This window comes from Mixophyes fleayi, chromosome 4 (assembly GCF_038048845.1).
Source record: "Mixophyes fleayi isolate aMixFle1 chromosome 4, aMixFle1.hap1, whole genome shotgun sequence".
NCBI lineage: Eukaryota > Metazoa > Chordata > Amphibia > Anura > Limnodynastidae > Mixophyes > Mixophyes fleayi.
Genome location: NC_134405.1, coordinates 146,773,143 through 146,795,019, shown reverse-complemented (window position 1 = coordinate 146,795,019; position 21,877 = coordinate 146,773,143). Strand labels below are relative to the sequence as shown.

General features: G+C 37.7%; 1 protein-coding gene across 1 annotated transcript; it reads left to right on the top strand.

Annotated features, from left to right (window-relative positions):
• The first annotated feature begins 7,882 nt into the window (after positions 1–7,882).
• On the top strand, positions 7,883–19,879 carry LOC142150758 (uncharacterized). The gene is given in 4 exon segments (XM_075205953.1): positions 7,883–9,883; positions 10,412–11,026; positions 16,945–17,101; positions 19,533–19,879. Coding segments are annotated over 4 exon segments (3,120 nt in total).
• Positions 19,880–21,877: the final 1,998 nt, after the last annotated feature.

Below are 21,877 nucleotides of genomic sequence, written 5' to 3'. Positions count from 1 at the left end.
CATAAAACACAATATAAAACAGCTTATCTGTCCAATCTCTCGTGCTCAGATGTAACAGCATGCAGGGCAAAATTAGCCAGTAAGATCAGTCCAGAACAGCGTGCAAAAACGACTTCCCAACGCGTTTCGTCCTTTCCATAAAGACTTTCTCAAGGGATAGAAACAATACATCCACGCTGATCTTAAGTAGACAGAGAATCCTCATAATTAGGATATCGCCGGGAGGTGGGCGGGATCCAGCAAGAGCGATACCTCACTTCCGGTATCTCACTTCCGGTCGGCGGACAATGTGATTAAAGTTGCAGGAATTGAGAAAAAACAAGTATGTAAAACAAATGCAAATGCATGACAGCGCATACGATGACCTATGTTATAAACAGGATAGCGAGACAGAGCTAGACAGGAGGAGGAACCACTAACCATTATTAGTAATGGCCAAGAAAAATAATCATGCATACTTAGGATATGGATTAACAGAGAGGTACAAATATAACGACCCTATCTAATACATACAGCTTCTATCTAATGGAATCCATAATGTGCAAAAAGGACTCAAACTATTAATAGACATGAAAAAACATGGCCACAATCCACTTAGTTCTTAAATGGTCAGTTACACAGTAATCACAAAATGGTAAGACTCAAGCAACACAATCCTATCTAATACAAATAGCTCCTAGCTATACAACAGTACATAATAGAGGTGGAATGGTAATGCACAAGCAGAGGGCATAATGCCGATTGTATAATAGCCCATATATGAACAGAGTAACCTAAAAGAAGGAGAAGAATTAGTAGCGCATCATCAGAAACTCTCAGGAAACATTAAATGAGAAAGGATGTCATTTCAAAAGCTTCATTTAGGCCTTTTGGCGCTAAGGTGTCAAGTCTATAGACCCAATACATTTCTCTACTGCTCAATTTTTTAGCTAAATCTCCACCACGTGCACCCAACACCACGTGTTCAATGCCCTTAAACCTCAGACCACTTGGGTCTGCATTATGACATGTAAGGAAATGCCTAGAGACAGTATGCAATTCGGACTTATTTTTAATAGCCCTCACATGTTCCTGGAGGCGCAATTTTAAGGCCCTTTTAGTTTTCCCTACATATACCTTACCACAAGGGCATTCTAATAAATAGATGACTGAGGTAGTTTTACAATCAATTCGATCTTGAATTTTAAATTCTCTTTGGTTTGAGGAATCCATAAAGGTTTTATTAAGAGGAGATAACAATCTACACATATTGCAATTATTACACCTGTAGGCACCTTTCCCTAGTTTAACTAGGAAGGTTTCCTTAGTACCCTTTACATCTCTCAAAAGGCTAGGTGCTAACAGTGACTTCAGATTTTTTGTTTTCTTGAATACAATATCCGGTTTTTGTGAAACCATAGGACCCAAAACTGGATCCATACAAATCAGTTTCCAATGTTTATTTAGAACCGATTTAATCCTCTTCTCGTCCCTACTGAATTCTGTAATAAATGGAACAATTTCATTTTTCCCTTTCTCATTCTTATTTTTATACTCCAACATATCATTTCTCTCTATACCATCAGTTTTAGATATCGCATCCAAAATGATCTGCTCAGGATAACACCTATCTCTGAATCTTTCGGCATAGACATGTGATTGTTCTCTGTAGGTAGTTTCATCAGAACAATTCCGTTTAATACGATTGAACTGGGATCTAGGGATATTATTTTTCCACTTAACAAAATGGCAGCTATCATAATGTAAGTAGCTATTTGAGTCCACTTCTTTAATAAATGTTTTAGTATGGATCTTATCACCCTCACATCGAAGATCTAAGTCTAAGAATTCTATATTTGTATCACTAACCTTTGACGTGAATCTCAAGTTCAGTTCATTCATATTAATATAGCACAAGAAATCCTTCAGAGCTTGTAAAGTGCCATCCCATATCAGAATGATATCATCTATATATCTGCGGTAAAATCTAATGTTAGCAACAAAGGGGTTACTTTCACCAAAGATGTAGTCCATTTCCCACTTACCCATAAAAAGATTGGCGAAGCTAGGGGCAAATATTGTCCCCATCGCCGTCCCGCAGATTTGCAGAAAGAACTCATCCAAGAACTTAAAATAATTCCGAGATAATATAAAACCAATTAGTTTGCATATAAACTCTTTATGACGATCATCTAGATCACTATCCAGTTGCAGAAAATGATTGATGGCTTCTATCCCTTTGGAGTGGTCGATGGAAGTGTACAAAGCCTGTACATCTACCGTTACCCATTTAAAACCGGGTTCCCATTGGATCCCATCCAAAAGTTGTAACAAAGAAGTGGAATCCTTCAAGAATGCTGGTAAGTGATTCACGTATTTCTTAATAAAGAAATCAACATACTGTGAAGCATGAGATGTAAGAGAACCTATCCCTGCTATAATGGGCCTCCCAGGAGGTTTCTCTAGGGATTTATGCACCTTAGGCAAATGATAAAAAATTGGGATTATTGGTGATTCCTGCAAGAGGAATTGAAATTCATCACGGGTAAGTATATTCAGTTTTAACGCCTCATATAGTATAACCTTCAGCTCCTCAACAAAAGCTAATGTAGGATCTTTAGCAAGTTTTTTATAAGACACTTCATCACTAAGTAGTCTCAACGCTTCTGAAACATAATCACTTTTATTTAGGATAACAATCCCCCCCCCTTTGTCAGCTTGCTTGATTACAATATCTTCATTACTCATTAGTTTATCAAGCGCTTGTTTTTCCTGGTATGAAATATTTTTCTTATATTTTTTGGGTCTAGTAGTTTGGCATAGCTCCTTCTTGACAAGCTGATAAAACATTTCAACATGACTCCCCTTAGACTCAAGTGGATAGAATTTAGAGGGCAACTTCAGTCCAGTGACTGATTTGTTAGTGTTCACATGCTCTATATTTTTATCAATATTTTTTATAAAATGCCTCTTAAGGGTGAGTCTTCTAATGAATCTATTAAGATCCAGAAAAAGATGAAAGTCATTGGAACTATTAGTAGGAGCAAATGATAATCCTCTACTTAATAGTTTAAGTTCATCTTGGGTAAGACTATAGTCTGACAGATTAAAAATACCAAGTGGTCTAGGATCTAAAGATTGTTTCAGAAATGTCTTCTCTTTCTTTCTCTTGTTTCCTCCTCGTCTACCTCTTCGTCTAAGTACCTCCTTTTCATGGGAGACGCTATATTGATATTTTCTCTTAGATGAAATTTTCTGTATACCGTGTCCTCCTTTGATGTTTGTGCGGGGGATAAAAAATCCTCCTCTGTACTCCAGAACCTATCCCTCTGCAATGGTGAGAACCTATTTCTAAGTTCTAGATGTTGAGGTGTTCTCCTACTCATACGAGGACCACGGAATTTTGGAGGTGTGGGAACCCAATCATTTCTTTTTCTAGAATTAAATCTAGGGTTATTCAAATCCATCTGTTTAATTCCTTGGATATTATTACTAGGGCCCTCCTCAGCCTGCGGTTTTGCCCAACAGTGTACTTGATTGTTATCATAATCTCTTTTATCTCGTTGGTATTTCCTCTCTTTCCTCCCTACAACCTCTGACTCCAACCTATCAAGTTTTTTATGTAATACTTTTTCGTTAATTTTATAATCCTCCTTAGTTTTATATAATTCAGCCTTAGTCTCTTTATCTTTTAGCTCCAATTGAACTTTTTTAAGATTCTTTTGTTTCTCAGAGACAATCAATCTCATAAGATTGATAGAACACTCATCAAGTGTCCTATCCCACTCCTTCATAAATATTGGGTCCTCCAAACCAAAAGACGGAATCTTTTTAAGTCTTAATCCTCTTGGAATCCTTTTATTTTTAATATACTCCTCTAGCCCAGCTATGTCCCACCACAATCTGATTTCTTTAGCCAAAACCTTCTCAAGATTCCAAAAAAATGAATCTAACGAATCATCTTCACATCCCAATACATTGGTATCATTGAAAATCCTCTGACAATATTCATGCCTCCTACTATCAAAATTCTCTGATCGAAACATATTAAAATATTAAAATAAATGTACTACAGATAATTATAGAATGAACAATATTTACAGAATTAGCAGCCCAGCTCAGAAGTGCAGATAAATACACCAAATTCCCACCAATATTTCTAAGCTATACAGGCGCTTATAAATGTGCAACCACAAGGTGATAGTGACAAAAAAGTGTGTATACTCAGTACATGAGATGGCAGCTCCCAATACAATCGACACCTATCTGCAGGTATCAGCCTAATAAAATACAAAAAAGAGAGAGAGGGGCGCCAACATAGTGCATTAAATATATAACATCTTTGGGATAATCCGCAAATGTGCAATTCCCGTACCAGAAATTCAGATTCAAATCGCCTTAGATTAATGCTCATAGACCTTTAGCATGGAGTGTAGTCTGTAGCAGATCGCTGCACCAGAGCGTCCTGACTCCAGCAGGGTCTTCTCCCAGAGTGATAGCACCACTTCAAATTGGCTAGAACTCAAAAAGAAGCCAATATAGTATAATACCATCACAACAGATGAAATGTGATAAAAAATTTAATACAAAAGTGAGGCAGTGCAGCCTCAACTGCAGCTTAAGTATAATAATGCTCGTACATAAAACACAATATAAAACAGCTTATCTGTCCAATCTCTCGTGCTCAGATGTAACAGCATGCAGGGCAAAATTAGCCAGTAAGATCAGTCCAGAACAGCGTGCAAAAACGACTTCCCAACGCGTTTCGTCCTTTCCATAAAGACTTTCTCAAGGGATAGAAACAATACATCCACGCTGATCTTAAGTAGACAGAGAATCCTCATAATTAGGATATCGCCGGGAGGTGGGCGGGATCCAGCAAGAGCGATACCTCACTTCCGGTATCTCACTTCCGGTCGGCGGACAATGTGATTAAAGTTGCAGGAATTGAGAAAAAACAAGTATGTAAAACAAATGCAAATGCATGACAGCGCATACGATGACCTATGTTATAAACAGGATAGCGAGACAGAGCTAGACAGGAGGAGGAACCACTAACCATTATTAGTAATGGCCAAGAAAAATAATCATGCATACTTAGGATATGGATTAACAGAGAGGTACAAATATAACGACCCTATCTAATACATACAGCTTCTATCTAATGGAATCCATATATGGAATATATAAAAACAATATATATATATATATATATATATATATATATATATATATATATATATATATATACAAATTAACCCGTGCATGATACTCATGCATTCTAGTCAAATCAAGCTACTTAAGGTCTTAAAAAGGTTCTTGTCATGCATTTGGACATAGTCCAGGCCTCCTCAGGGGAAGAGCGTTAGTTCCCGACACAAGCGGCCTTTTTAATGTGTGTTCATGAGGTAAAATTACCTCACGAAAATGAGTTTGACTCCTCTACTCGTAAATTTAGCCTTTACTACCCCTCCCACGGGGGAAAGGGGGGATGATGGAAGTTAACTGACTTGACTATTCTAATTTTTTTGTCAAATAATGTCAGTATACCAAATTTCAGGTCAATTGGATGAGCCCTTTTTGAAAAAATATTTTTTTCTACACACACACACACACACACACACACACACACACACACACACACACACACACACACACACACACACTAATGCACGCCTCTACACATGTGTGTTCATAAAGGGTAAAATTACCTCACGAAAATGAGTTTGAGCCCTACCAAATTTCAGCCCTTTTTGAATTTTTTTTCCCACACACACTAAGAATTTAGTAGGTCAGTGTATAACTCTGCCCAGCAGGTGGCGCTGCAATTTGTTTTTTTTTTCCACATACACACAGACAGACAGACGCCACTAAGCATTTATAATTCTAGATATATATATATATATATATATATGTATATGTACACACACACATATATATATATATATATATATATATATATATGTATTTATCTAATATATATAAGCCTAGCGGCATGTGTTAGTGTGTGTGTATATGTGGAAAAAACTATTTTCTCAGAAAGGGCTCATCCAATTGACCTGAAATCTAGTATATATAAGCCTAGCGCGTGTGTTAGTGTGTGTGTGTGTGTGGAAAAAACTATTTTCTCAGAAAGGGCTCATCCAATTGACCTGAAATATGGTATACTGACATTATTTGACAAAAAAATTATAATAGTGAAGTCAGTTAACTTCCATCATCCCTCCTTCCCCCCGTGGGAGGGGTAGTAAAGGATTAATTTACGAGTTGAGGGCTCAAACTCTTTTTCGTGAGGTAATTTTACCTCATGAACACACATGCGTAGTATACTTAACACAGTGAAGAAACCCGATGAAAGCACCATATGCATGGACGTCATTACTGTGCTACCCGCCTTCCTAACAACTTGCCAAACACCTACTATTACTACTCGCGCCTTCCTAACAAGTCGGCAAAAATTACTACTCACGCTCTACTGACAAGTCCGCAAAATATATACCACATTCCAACTTCTATAGCCCTCACTATCAAACAATAGCAAACAAATTTCATTATCTTATTTTTATTTTTTTATTCTTATTTAAATGGGGAGGTCAAAAAAATACGCAAATGAAGAAGAGAGGCGAAGGGCGAAAACTGCCCAAATGCACAAATCAAGACAGAGTCAGAGTGAAGATATGCGAGAGCAGGAAATAGAGGCAAATAGAATTGCAATGAGACAGTTAAGAGAGAGTCAGAATGACCAGATGAGAGAGCAGGAAAGAGAGGCAAATAGAATTGCAATGAGACACTTAAGAGAGAGTCAGAATGACCAGATGCGAGAGCAGGAAAGAAAGGCAAATAGAATTGCAATGACACAATTAAGAGAGAGTAAGAGTGACGAGATGCGAGAGCAGGAAAGAGAAGCAAATACAGTTGGAATGAGACAGTTAAGGGAAAGTCAGACTGAAGAGATGCGAGAGAAGGAAAGGCAGTCAAAAAGAGATGGAAGGAGACGATTAGCTGACGCTAAAAAGAAAAGGTTAATGACAGATGCGTTACCTTTAAAAGCTAACAAAGATGAAAACGCAGTAGACCGCACTACTGTGGAAACATGAATGTAAGATGCGAGTTTTGTAACTCAAAGAAATTTTTAAAATTTACTCAATGCTGCCAGAAAGGAAAAGTTAGATTACAACAGCAGGATTTTCCTGACATTCTAAAAAAATTGATGACAGAGAAAAAAATTGATAAGTATAGTTAACTATTTTTGTAAAACATAGGAAATTATAACAATTCTATTGCTTTTGCATCAATGGGAGCTGCTATAACTACACCAAAAGGAAAAGGACCTTATTGCTTTCGCATTCAAGGTCAGATTTATCATAGAACTGGAACTTTACATCCAGAAGATGGGCAACGAAAGTTTGCTCAACTTTACATACTTGATACTGACGATGCTTCAAAGGAGAGAGCAGATATGCCAGAAAATAAAGATTGCGATGAGCGTATTATGGAAAAAATTGAGAAATTACTAAGAGAAATGAATAAGTTGGTGGAGGCGTACAGAATGTTACATGAGGTTGAAAAAGATGCTAAAAGGGAAGCAATGAGGAATAATACGGAGATGCCTAATATTATGATGCCAATTAAACAAGACCGAAAACAAGATCCTTGACGTTACAACGTAGAAAGAGCGAGTGAAGTAGCTGTGGTATTTGAAAATACGGATTAGGAAACTCCGTTTAATAGAGATATTTTGGTTCATTTAAGACCAAAACCAGGAGTTCCTCCTTTGAAAAGACTGAGCATTCTTGATCCCAATCATGATGCTAAGGTGTATCCACTATTCTTTCCGCGTGCGGAACAAAACTGGAGCACTGAAATTAAATTGATTGGAGCGAATAAGAATGATCGCTTGACTATGATGATGATTTACAGCTATAAGCTGTCCGTAAGAGATGAGTTCAATCCTCTACTCAATGGTGGAAAATTGACTCAGCATTATATTGTTGACACTTATGTCAAAGTTGAAGTAAATAGATTAAATTGGATCAAAACCCATCAAAAAGATTTGCGAGTAGAACAGTACAGTGGCTTGATGGACCACATTAATGAAAGAGCTGAAGAGACAGGAATTCCTCCAGGGAAAATGGTCATTTTACAATCTTCTTTTGAGGGAAGCCCGAGAAATAAACAACAAAGATACCAGGATGCAATGGCTATTGTGACTAAATTTGGGAAACCAGATATATTCATAACTATGACATGCAATCCAAAATGGCAAGAAATTGTCGAAAACCTGGAGCCTTGGCAACAGGTAGAACATAGACCTGATATGGTAGAGAGGGTTTTTAATTTAAAACTTAAAAGTTTACTTGAAGAATTGAATGAAGGACTATTTGGAATGCAAGTGGCAAGAGTTCACTCTATTGAATTTCAAAAGCGTGGACTTCCACATGCACATATTTTATTAATTATGGATTCAGAGTCAAAGTTAAAGACAGTGGAAGATATTGATAAGGCTGAGATACCTGATAAAGAAAAATTTCCACGACTGTATGAAATCGTCACCAAAAATATGATTCATACGCCATGTGGCTTGAGAAACCCCCAGTCCCCATGCATGGACAACGGAAAATGCATGAAGAATTTTCCAAAATATTTTTGTAATGCAACAGTAGGAAATCTAAACGGTTATCCAAAATATATGAGAAGAAAAGGGGTTGAGCATGACGTGAATGGAAAAATATTTGACAATTCATGGGTTGTACCTTACAACGCATATTTGTTACTGAAATATAATTGTCACATCAATGTTGAGGTGTGTGCATCAATACAAAGTGTGAAGTATTTGTTTAAATACGTATATAAAGGACATGATTGTGCCAATGTTGAAATTAAAGTAGATGTAGTACATGATGAGCCTGCGAAGCATGTAGATTTGAGATATGTGAGTGCTCCCAAAGCAATATGGAGAATATTTGCATTTCCAATGCACATGCAGACACATGCCATCATACGATTGGCGGTGCATATGCCTGGACAACAGAGCATATTCTTCGACACCGAAAATATGGAAGACTTTGTACAGAGATTGAATAAGAATTCAACTCTGATGGCTTGGTTCAAGCTGAATGAAACCAATGAAAATGCTCGGCAATTTTTTTATAGAGAAATTCCTGACCATTTTGTTTTTGAAAAGGGAGTTTGGAAAAAGAGACAGAGAGGAGGACACAAGGTGATTGGAAGAATGTACTCAGTGGGGTTAAAAGAAGGGGAGAGATATTATTTGAGATTAAATTTGTTACACGTCACGGGAGCTACAAGCTTCCAAGATTTGAGAACTGTTGGTGAAGTGGAATATTTAACTTTTCGTGAAGCGGCAAAAGCAAGAGGATTTTTGCTTGCTGATACGGTGTGGTAGTCGACTATGGAAGATGCAGTTGTGTGTAGTATGCCTCGGCAACTACGAGATTTATTTGCATACATTTGCGTCTTTGGCTCTCCGACTGATCCACGCAAATTGTATGAAGAATTTAAACAAGATATGATGGAAGATTACTGTCACAGACTTCATTCGCAAGACCCTACTTGCAATGAATGTGAGGGCTATGCCCTTAGAGATATTAATGATGTGTTAGCTTCCCATCGAATGAGTTGCGCACATTACGGACTTCCGAGTCCTCCAGTTTATTTGCCAGACATTGATCAAGAAATTGATCAAGAAAAAGAAAGGCAGCAAGCAGAAGAAATGAGCCTTACGTTGAATGAAGAGCAGAGAAATGCATATGACAAAATAACGAAAGCAATTTCAAATAAACCTCTAAGTGAGAATTTGTTCTTTATTGATGGCCCTGGAGGAACTGGAAAAACGTACCTTTATGCTAATTTGATCCATTTTATGAATAGGATAGGAGAGAAAGTGATTACTGCTGCCTCGACAGGCATTGCAGCTAATCTTTTAAATGGAGGAAGAACAGTCCAATCCATATATGGACTTCCAATTTCAATTAATGAATCATCTGTATCCAGAATTAAGCCGACATCCGATCAGGCTAAGAGCCTTCAGCTTGCAAAATTATTTATAATTGATGAGTGCACAATGGTTTCTAACCATACACTCAATACAATAGATCATCTTTTGAGAGAAGTGATGAAGAATAATATACCCTTTGGGGGGAAAGTTATTTTACTGGGAGGTGACTTCAGACAATGCTTGCCAGTTCTACCGCATGCAATGAGAGCTGCCATTGTGCAAGGAAGCATTAAGTTTTCGAGCACATGGAGGCAATTTAAAAGACTTGAATTGAAGATTAATCAGCGATCGGAAGATCCTGAATACAGTGATTGATTGTTGAAGTTGGGAGATGGAGCTTTTACAAATGAAGATTAATTTAACGAAGAAACGATGGAGATACCACACGACATGGTATGTGATGATATTGTTAAGGAGATATTTGGCGAGAACATTTCGATTGACATGGTTAAATCTATGTCGAATCGAGCAATTTTGTGTCCCTTAAATGAGGACGTTGATAAACTTAATGAAAAGGTGATGGAAATAATGGAAGGTGAATTTATGATTTATTTGAGTGATGATGCAGTACAAGCAGACGATGACACTGAGAAAGAAAATTTCCCAGTTCAGTTTTTGAATACCTTGACTCCTTCCGGAATGCCAAGGCACAGATTAAGATTGAAAGTTGGAAGCATTATTATGCTATTGAGAAATCTGAATGTTAAGAGAGGACTGTGCAATGGCACTCGATTAGTAGTGACAGCACTGAAAACAAATTTGATACAAGCAGAAGTTTTGACTGGCTCTGCTGAAGGAGAGAAGGTGATGATACCTCGGATTGACTTATGTCCAGCCAAAACAGGACTGCCGTTTAAGCTAAGACGGCGGCAGTTCCCCTTGAAAGCGGCATTTGCTATGACCATTAACAAGTCACAGGGTCAAACAATGGACCGTGTGGGTATTTATTTACCAGAGCCTGTCTTTGGTCATGGACAAATGTATGTCGCATTTTCACGAGTACGGAGAAGCAGTGTTGTGAAAGTGCAGGTTATGAATACTGCCCTTCAAGGAAGACTGATTGAGCACAGCGATAAGGTGTTTAGCAGAAATGTTGTGTATCGAGAGGTTTTAGAACAGTAAGACGATGGAGATTAAGGATGTGGCGATGAAGATGAAGGATGAGGTGATGGAGAAGAATGATGAGGCGGTGACATGTGGACAAAACCACGTTAAAAAAGGGCGCTTACATCGGGAAGTAACGCTCTTCCCCTGAGGAGGCCTGGCCTAGCCCCAAATGCACGACAAGAACCTTTTTAACACAATAAGTAGCTTGATTTGACTAGAATGTATGAGTATCATGCACGGGTTAACTTGTATATATATATAAATGTATATATATATATATATATATAGAGAGAGAGAGAGAGAGAGAGAGAGAGAGACAGAGAGAGAGAGAGAGAGAGAGAGAGAGAGAGAGAGAGAGAAAGTAGTTTGCCACTCACATGATATGAATATCTGTCCCCTTTGACCTCCTCTAACAAACGTATAAATTCTCCATGGGGAGGTAGGCAGCTTGGGGGATTTGAATGTAATAAAGCTTCTAGGAGAAATAATTGATCTGATGTTTCAGTTTTGATAAGCTGAAGGAAATTTATTAAAATTGTAACATTGGATCAATTATTTCTCATAGAAACTTTATTACATTCAAATCCCTGTGTGCCGTCTCCACATCGAGAATATATATATATATATATATATATATATATATATATATATATATATTTATATAATTATTTACTGTTCGTATTAAATATTTACAATATTTAAGGGAGTCCTGTTGTGCTTCTAGTCTTCTATCCAGTAAGGGGCCAGGTGTATGGGGCACACAGAGCCGCATCATCGGTCTAATGTCATTGGTTTGAGCTATGTAGCATGAAATGCTATTGGTGCTTCTTGGTGGGGCCAGTCATAACCAGATGATGGTATATTACCTACTCACCAAAGATGAAAAGCTTGTAGAAAAGTTAAGTAATAAATATACTCTGCTAACACATGTATGTAGAAATTATTTATGGTTAGGATAGGAGGTCTTCAGGATCTATTACACACAGTCAACACTTATTAAAAAAAAATCCAACACTGTGGACTTTGCTTCTAATCAATTGATAGGCCACCAAATATGTGCACAAGTAAAATTTTGGGTAGGGGGTGTGGCCTGGTGAAGTATGGAGTAGGACGTGTAACTGTGTGCTCCCTGTCCCAATAATCCGTATAATTAGCTTATCATATTGTTGCAATAGATGACTCCAATCAACTTAAACGACAGGAACCCCTTCTAATACCTGGTCCGTGTAGCTGCCCTCCAAACTACTGGAAGTGATTAAAACAGAGATTTGCAACCAAAGCCTAATTTGGAAGAATGTAGGGATGTGCACCGGCGACTTTTGGTGTCTCGTGTTTTGTGTTTTGGATTCGGATTTTCTCGATGTTTTGGGTTCGGATTTGTTTCGCAAAACACTTGCCGAAAGGTTTTGGTTCGGATTTAAGGTTTTGGATTCGGATTTTTTTTGAAAAAAGCATAAAAAGTTCAAAAATCAAGTTTTTGGGCTTATTTTCACTCCTACGCTATTATTAACCTCAATAGCATTCAATAACAATCATTTCCACTAATTTACAGTGTATTCTGAACACCTCACAATATTGTTATTAGTCCAAAACGTTGCAACGAGGTATCTTTCTGGACTGCGTAGTGGAGTGGTCCCCACAATATAATAAGAAAACCATCAACTGGTCTTAATCGCACCAAAAAATGTACCTGGACTGCGTAGAGGAGTGTTCACCACAATATAATTTAAAAACCCTGAACTTGTATGATTCGCACCAATAAATGTATCTGGACTGCGTAGAGGAGTGGTCACCACAATATAATAAGAAAACCATCAACTGGTCTGAATCGCACCAAAAAATGTACCTGGACTGCGTAGAGGAGTGGTCACGACAATATAATTAAAAAACCCTGAACTTGTATGATTCGCACAAATAAATGTATCTGGACTGCGTAGAGGAGCGGTCACCACAATATAATAAGAAAACCATCAACTGGTCTGAATCGCACCAAAAAATGTACCTGGACTGCGTAGAGGAGTGGTCACCACACTATAATTTAAAAACCCTGAACTTGTATGATTCGCACCAATAAATGTATCTGGACTGCGTAGAGGAGTAGTCACCACAATATAATAAGAAAAACATCAACTGGTCTGAATCGCACCAAAAAATGTACCTGGACTGCGTAGAGGAGTGGTCACCACAATATAATTTAAAAACCCTGAACTTGTATGATTCCCACCAATTAATGTATCTGAACTGCGTAGAGGAGTGGTCACCACAATATAATAAGAAAACCATCAACTGGTCTGAATCGCACCAAAAAATGTTCCTGGACTGTGTAGAGGAGTGGTCACCACAATATAATTTAAAAACCCTGAACTTGTATGATTCGCACCAATAAATGTATCTGGACTGCGTAGAGGAGTGGTCACCACAATATAATAAGAAAACCATCAACTGGTCTGAATCGCACCAAAAAATGTACATGGACTGCGTAGAGGAGTGGTCACCAAAATATAATTTAAAAACCCTGAACTTGTATGATTCACACCAATAAATGTATCTGGACTGCGTAGAGGAGTGGTCACAACAATATAATAAGAAAACCATCAACTGGTATGAATCGCACCAAAAAATGTACCTGGACTGCGTAGAGGAGTGGTCACCACAATATAATTTAAAAACCCTCAAATGATCTGAATCCCACCAAAAATTGTACCTGGACTGCGTAGAGAAGTGGTCCCTACAATATAATTAAAAAACCCTCCACGGGTCTGAATTCCAAGAAAAAAGTTTCTTGACTGCGTAGTGGGGTGGCCACGGTACACAACTTTTTACCGGGGCCACAATATAATTAAAAAACCCTCCACGGGTCTGAATTCTACCAAAAAAGTTTATGGACTGCATAGTGTAGTGTTCCCCACAATATTATTTAAAAATTTTGCAGCAACAGTCAACGTTGTTTAATATCTGATACACCTCTATCTGGACTGCATAGTGGAGTGGCCCCGGTACTAAATTTGGTACCGGGGCCACAATACCTCCTCCAAGTTCCAAGTGTAGTGTTTATAACATATAAACACTACAGTAGTTCTAGCACGTCAATACCTCTTGTTTTAAATTATGACCGGGCATTTTACTTTTGGTTTAATTTTTTGAATTTGTTGACATTTTGTTTTACTTTTTCAACATGGCAAACGACTGTTGAATGGTCACATAATGCCAAAAAAAGAGTTGCAAGATGGAATTGTCCTTGGGCCCTCCCACCCACCCTTATGTTGTTGAAATAGGACATGCACACTATAACAAACCAATCATTTCAGCGACAGGGCCTACCAAACAACTGTGGCTGAAATGATTGGTTTGTTTGGGCCCCCACACCAAAAAAATAATTCATCTCTCCCTGTACAAACTAAACAGGCTCTACTGAGGAAAGATGTCGTCCTCATCCTCAACCTCTGATTCCTCTCCCCCTACAGTGTGTACTTCCTCCTCCTCACACATTATCAATTCGTCCCCGCTGGACTCCACAACCACAGGTCCCTCTGTACTATCTGGAGGGCAGTGCTGTACTTCATTGAGGAATTGATTATTCATTTTTATAAACATCATTTTTTCAACGTTGTGAGGAAGCAACCTCCTTCGCCGCTCACTGACCAGGTTCCCCGCTGCACTAAAAACTCTTTCCGAGTACACACTGGAGGGGGGACAACTCAGGTAAAATAGAGCCAGTTTGTACAGGGGCTTCCAAACTGCCTTTTTTTCCTGCCAGTGACAATATGGACTGTCTGACATGTCAATTTGGATGGTGTCAGCAAAATAATCCTCCACCATTTTTTCTATTGTGACAGCATCCAATGCAGCAACAGTAGACATGTCTGCAATGATTGGCAGGTCCTTCAGCCCGGACCAGATGTTATCAGCATCCCCGCCAGCGGGTCTTTTAGGAAAACTGAGCTTTTTCCTCGCAGCTTTATCCTCCAAATTTTTGTTTTCCATTATATGTAGCACAAGAGAGCGTACCCCTAAGCCACACACACTCGGCAAAGCCCTTAAAAATTATATGCGACAGCGGAGAGTACCACTGAACTTATACTGCAGAATCAGTGAACTTAGTAATATTGCAGTACCACTGGACTTATACTGCAGAATCAGTGAACTTTGTAATATTGCAGTACCACTGGTGGACTTATACTGCAGAAAGAGGGAACTTTGTAATATTGCAGGACCAATGGACTTATACTGCAGGATTGTTTTTGGATATTTTTTTTTAATTTCTTTTTTTTATAATTATTTTTTTTTTTATAACTTTTTTTTACATTTAATATAACTTGGGAATATTGGGGAAATAACAATGCCCTTAGAAGGACAGACAACAGGACACAGCACCACTGGACTGAACAGGACACAGCACAGGACCCAGCAGCACCACTGAACTCAGAAAGACAGAGCACAGGACACAGCACCACTGGACTGAACAGGACACAGCACAGGACCCAGCAGCACCACTGAACTCAGAAGGACAGAGCACAGGACACAGCACCACTGGACTGAGCACAGCACAGCACAGCACAGCACAGCACAGGATATAGCAGGGCAGAGGACCACCTAACACAACCTCCCTCTACCCTGATCAATGCCTGAGTGAAGATGGCGGCGGCCAATGGGGAATTTATAGAATCCGAGTATCGCGAGATCCGACAGCGGGATTATGACTCGGAGCCTCGCTTTCAGTTTTGCAATTGGCGGGAATACCCGGATCTGTCTCGGATCCGGCTCGGATCGGCAAGGTTCGGGTGGGCTCGGATTTCAGATATCCGAGCCCGCTCATCCCTAGAAGAATGTACTGTGTAATCTGAAAAACAGTGATAAATACTGCAACAATTGCACTGGTGTAAAACAAACAATTAAATCGTCACAAACACAAACAAAAAATTATAGTGTCTCTTGAATAAATGATAAAGTATTTTCTTCTTATGATGTGTGAAATCCTTTTTATTCCCCCGATGTTTACATGTAAAAAATAAAAATTCAAAAGATAGTGTGACCCAAATATATACTGTGACACATAACAAAAACCAATGTGCAGATAAGATCAAAAGTGATTTTTCATCTACCGCTATAGTAGCAACATAGATGATTGCGTAATACACAATTGAGGACACTCTTCTATATATCCATTTGTTATGTTTGCATATAGACTCCCAGTATGTGTACCATGTATAATTTATTTCTACACAGTTTTCACAATACACACTTCAAAGCAAACAATGGAATATAGATGGAATATATATATATATATATATTCCATTGTTTGCTTTAAAGTGTATATTGTGAGAACTGTGTAGAGATAGATTATACATGGTACACATACTGGGAGTCTATATGTAAACAGAACAAAGGAATATATAGAAGAATGTCCTCAATTGTGTATTACGCAAGCATCTATGTTGCTACTTTAGCGGTAGATGAAAATTCACTATTGATCTTATCAGCACATTGGTTTGTGGGACTCAAAGATATATGGCGGGTGAAGCACCAAGGGGAGGTACAGTTATCCTGCTTCTCCACATCTCATTATGCTTTTTCCTAAAATGACCTCAGATTTGTCTGTAAGAAACTGGTTCCCTCTGTTATTGATGTTAATTATTTATCTAGAGGGATCTCTGACCACTCTCCTCTGATACTCACTATGGAGTTGCAAGCCCCACAAGGTCTGCTATTTTGGAAATCCCACCTTTGATTTCTGGCTAAACTTACTGGGAGATGGCTCCACCTTAGTATCTCAATGAGAGGGATACTTTGGTACTAATGTTACCACTATAAGCTGCACTATTTTTTGGGATGCCTTCAAGGCTTTTATACGAGAAACCCTCACATTCAGTGTCAGTTCCTTTAAACGAAACTCCAAATTGAAGGGGGAGGACCTAGAAAATGAAGCTTTTCATCTAGAGGAAATCTATCTTTCTTCCTGCTCAATAGAAGACAGACAAGCCTGGCTAATGGCACAGAGTGAGTGCCACATTTTACATTTACCTTCCCCTCCAATGCAACATGGTTTTGCCCGGATACAAAGTTACTCCTTTTTTATGCTTTACTATCCTTAATGACTCAGGCCCATAATGGGTAACATAAGAACTTCGACTCCAGAAACTGCTAACGTTTTTTATGATTTTTTTCCAAAATGCATATGCCTCTAAAGCTCATTATTCAAAATCAGACCTTTGTAAACGAGACTGGAATCAATATATATCTTTTTCTCTTATTATTAAACTTTACATATAAGTATTCAAATATATATACATATATATATGTCTATATATATATATATATATATATATATATATATATATATATGTATATATATATATATATATATATATCTTATATGTATCATATAGATATCTGCAAATATATCATATCAGACTTGCAATTGGTTGGCTCATAAAAATGGCAAAACTACTTCTAGTCCAATCACATATATTATAATCACATTTATCACTTATGTGCATATGACTGGCTCATGTATTTCTAACAGGGAATGTCTATATTGCTACAGTCCAAGAAATATATCTATGCGATAATAAATATACTATAAACACAGATATATTAACTTGGCTCATATGACTATGCGGAAAGTCCAACCTTGTCAAGCTGACATAAACATATATTTACATGCAGTTTTGATATATTAGTGATTCCAAATAAATAAGTTCGACGTGAAAACTCAGCTCTATTTCAACAATTATTTAATATTCAAATGATACAAGTTATAAGATAACAATACACCATGGGATAAGATTTCTAATTATATATGCTTCCTTATCTAACTATACAGTAAACAAACATAAAAAACATGACATACTTTTACAAACATTAACAATTCATATGCATATTGTATTCTTGCAAGATAATCATAAGTATACTACCTGTGAGTTGTTTATCTTAAAATAGGATCCTTTTCTTTTGTTCAACTCCTTTTCCTTTTCTCCCCCTTGCTACTACTGAACGCTCATATTTATATATCCATAGAACCCCCACTCTAAATCTGGCATTGCATGATTGTAATCTATGTAAAACTTACACAATACATGACTGCTTTTCAAGTGTCATAAAACCAATTGAGGTCCTTTTGTTTCCCCAAGGTGACAAGCCAAGTCTTTGATGTGAGTAAATTTCAGTATAATAATTATTGTCCTAAGGATTTCACATGAAGTGAACAAACAGGGATAAACATGAGATGTCTGTATTGGTTCAATATAATTTGGCCTACATATTGTCTGAAGTTATTTAATCTCCGGCTGATAATGAATATCACCTTTATGTGATAAAGAAGCAGGATAACATGAATAGCATGTTGTTTTGAGACCATTTGTTGACCTCTGAGTACAATAGACATACAAACATTATTCTATTTGCCCAGCTGTTGGTCTCTCAACTAATTGTATCAGCTCAATCTAACCAAGCTAGTCATTTAAACTTTCAAACTCATTTAACCTAAAAACTATATCTTAACCTATCTATTTCTTACAATTATACATATATATATATATATATATATATATATATATATATATATATATATATATATATCCATATATATATATATATATATATATATATATATGTATATATATATATATATATATATATATATATATATATATATATATATATATATATACTCACACACACCTTTACATACAGATACATATCCTATCCTATACAATACATTATCTATTCATTAACCTACTCAATTATATTTATTTATTAAACCAGTACATTTCACTTTTATTTAAACTACTACATTATTTTATGAAACAATTCCCCATATGGTAACACCTTCAAATGTATTTAAACTCAATTTATATCCCTAGGTTAAATTCAGCTAGCCAGAAATTCTTGGACTCACCCCTTACAGTTAAAGACATAGTGATGCAATTTCCTCCTTCCCTACTGGTAAAGCTTTAGGATTGGATGGAATCTCTATTGAACTATACAAGAAACATCTGTGGATAAATGTACTAATCTGCAAGTTCTGCCACTCGCCAATATTTGCCGACCGTGGGTGGTGATGTCTAATTCCTGATTTGGACCAGTGTTTATTCAATGGGTGAAACTACTCTACTCTAATTCAAGACAACGATGCCTCTTGTCACCTACTCTTTTTGCACTTGCCATTGAACCCCTGGCATGCGTTATTAGGGGACATACAGGTATTTGTGGATTGAAAATGGGCCCTAGAATGGACACTATTGCATTATATGCAGACAATATATTACTATGTTTATCAGACACTCAACACTCTCTCCCGACTTTCCTAAAGGTAGTCAATGAGTGGCACGCATTGGGGCGTGGGAGCTAACTCAAAAAGATACAGTTCTCCGTGACTTTCTAGTATATAAAATTGGCTATCTACACTCCCGATTTCAATCTCTTCTAGGGAGTAGAAGCACCAAGCATGATCCTGCTTTAGTGTCCCAGGCTATCAGAATCTCTCAGGCTTCAACAAAATGTTTAGATGGTCCTGAATATGAACCAATGACCCCCCATTGGAGTAATTTAAACTTTAATGAGTTAGTGAAGATGGGAGAGAAAAAGGCCTGGTCCAAATATGGTATCCACCACATTGAACAAGTATTTGAAAATGAAGTTTTATGTTCATTTGAGCAGCTATATAGACAACATTGTCTCACTCTGAACCACTTTCTTCGATTTTTACAACTTAGACAAACCTTAAACTTGCAGTTTCATGGAGTTGACCCAATTCTCCATGCAGCTCTTTTATGAATGAAATTGGCAAAACTAGGAGCTAGACACCAAATCTCATCCTTATACTGTATCCTAATGGAAAAATTAAATATGGAAGACTTCAGGAAACTGCTACTCATTTGGGAGACAGATTTGGGGGGAAATTAGTGATAAGTACCATATAAAAGCACAGTCTAAGAGAAAGCAGTGCAGTCAGCCGTTAATAGAGGGCTCAGAGTTTATGTTTGGCCGCAGGATTCTTCCCCCTTTTATCTATGTCTCTCTTGGGGTCCTTTCTGTGAAGGACCTGGGCTGCATTTCAGTGAACGTGCTCTTTGATGCCAGAAGGTTTGTAGTCTCTGGGCCGGGTAGCCATCCCTATGTTTGGTTGCATAGCATTAACTTGTTAGTTGAACTTGCAATGCTTTCTTCGTATCACTTATACAATTAAAACTGTGATCTTAGTTCGCCAAAATGAAATTCTGATCCTGTGTCTTATTTCAGGTATTAAGTAGATATTTTATTTAGGGATGTGCACCGGCGACTTTTGAGGTCTCGTGTTTTGTGTTTTGGATCCGGATTTTCGTTATTTTTGAGGTTCGGATTTGTCTCGCAAAACACTTGACAAAAGGTCTCGGTTCGGATTTAAGGTATTGGATTCGGATTTTTTTTGAAAAAAACATAAAAAGTTTAAAAATCAAGTTTTTGGGCTTATTTTCACTCCTAGGCTATTATTAACCTCAATAACATTCAATAACAAGCATTTCCACTAATTTACAGTGTATTCTGAACACCTCACAATATAGTTATTAGTCCAAAACGTTGCAACAAGGTATCTTTCTGGACTGCGTAGAGGAGTGGGTCACCACAATATATATTAAAAACCCTGAACTTTTATGATTCGCACCAATAAATGTACCTGGACTGCGTAGAGGAGTGGGTCACCACAATATATATTAAAAACCCTGAACTTTTATGATTCGCACCAATAAATGTACCTGGACTGCGTAGAGGAGTGGGTCACCACAATATATATTAAAAACCCTGAACTTTTATGATTCGCACCAATAAATGTACCTGGACTGCGTAGAGGAGTGGGTCACCACAATATCTTAAAAACCCCGAACTTTTATGAATCGCACCAATAAATGTACCTGGACTGCGTAGAGGAGTGGGTCACCACAATATATTAAAAACCCTGAACTTTTATGATTCGCACCAATAATTGTACCTGGACTGCGTAGAGGAGTGGGTCACCACAATATAAATTAAAAACCCTGAACTTTTATGAATCGCACCAATAATTGTACCTGGACTGCGTAGAGGAGTGGGTCACCACAATATCTTAAAAACCCTGAACTTTTATGATTCGCACCAATAATTGTACCTGGACTGCGTAGAGGAGTGGGTCACCACAATATCTTAAAATCCCTGAACTTTTATGATTCGCACCAATAATTGTACCTGGACTGCGTAGAGGAGTGGGTCACCACAATATCTTAAAAACCCTGAACTTTTATGATTCGCACCAATAATTGTACCTGGACTGCGTAGAGGAGTGGGTCACCACAATATCTTAAAAACCCTGAACTTTTATGATTCGCACCAATAATTGTACCTGGACTGCGTAGAGGAGTGGGTCACCACAATATAAATTAAAAACCCTGAACTTTTATGAATCGCACCAATAATTGTACCTGGACTGCGTAGAGGAGTGGGTCACCACAATATCTTAAAATCCCTGAACTTTTATGATTCGCACCAATAATTGTACCTGGACTGCGTAGAGGAGTGGGTCACCACAATATCTTAAAAACCCTGAACTTTTATGATTCGCACCAATAATTGTACCTGGACTGCGTAGAGGAGTGGGTCACCACAATATCTTAAAATCCCTGAACTTTTATGATTCGCACCAATAATTGTACCTGGACTGCGTAGAGGAGTGGGTCACCACAATATCTTAAAAACCCTGAACTTTTATGATTCGCACCAATAATTGTACCTGGACTGCGTAGAGGAGTGGGTCACCACAAT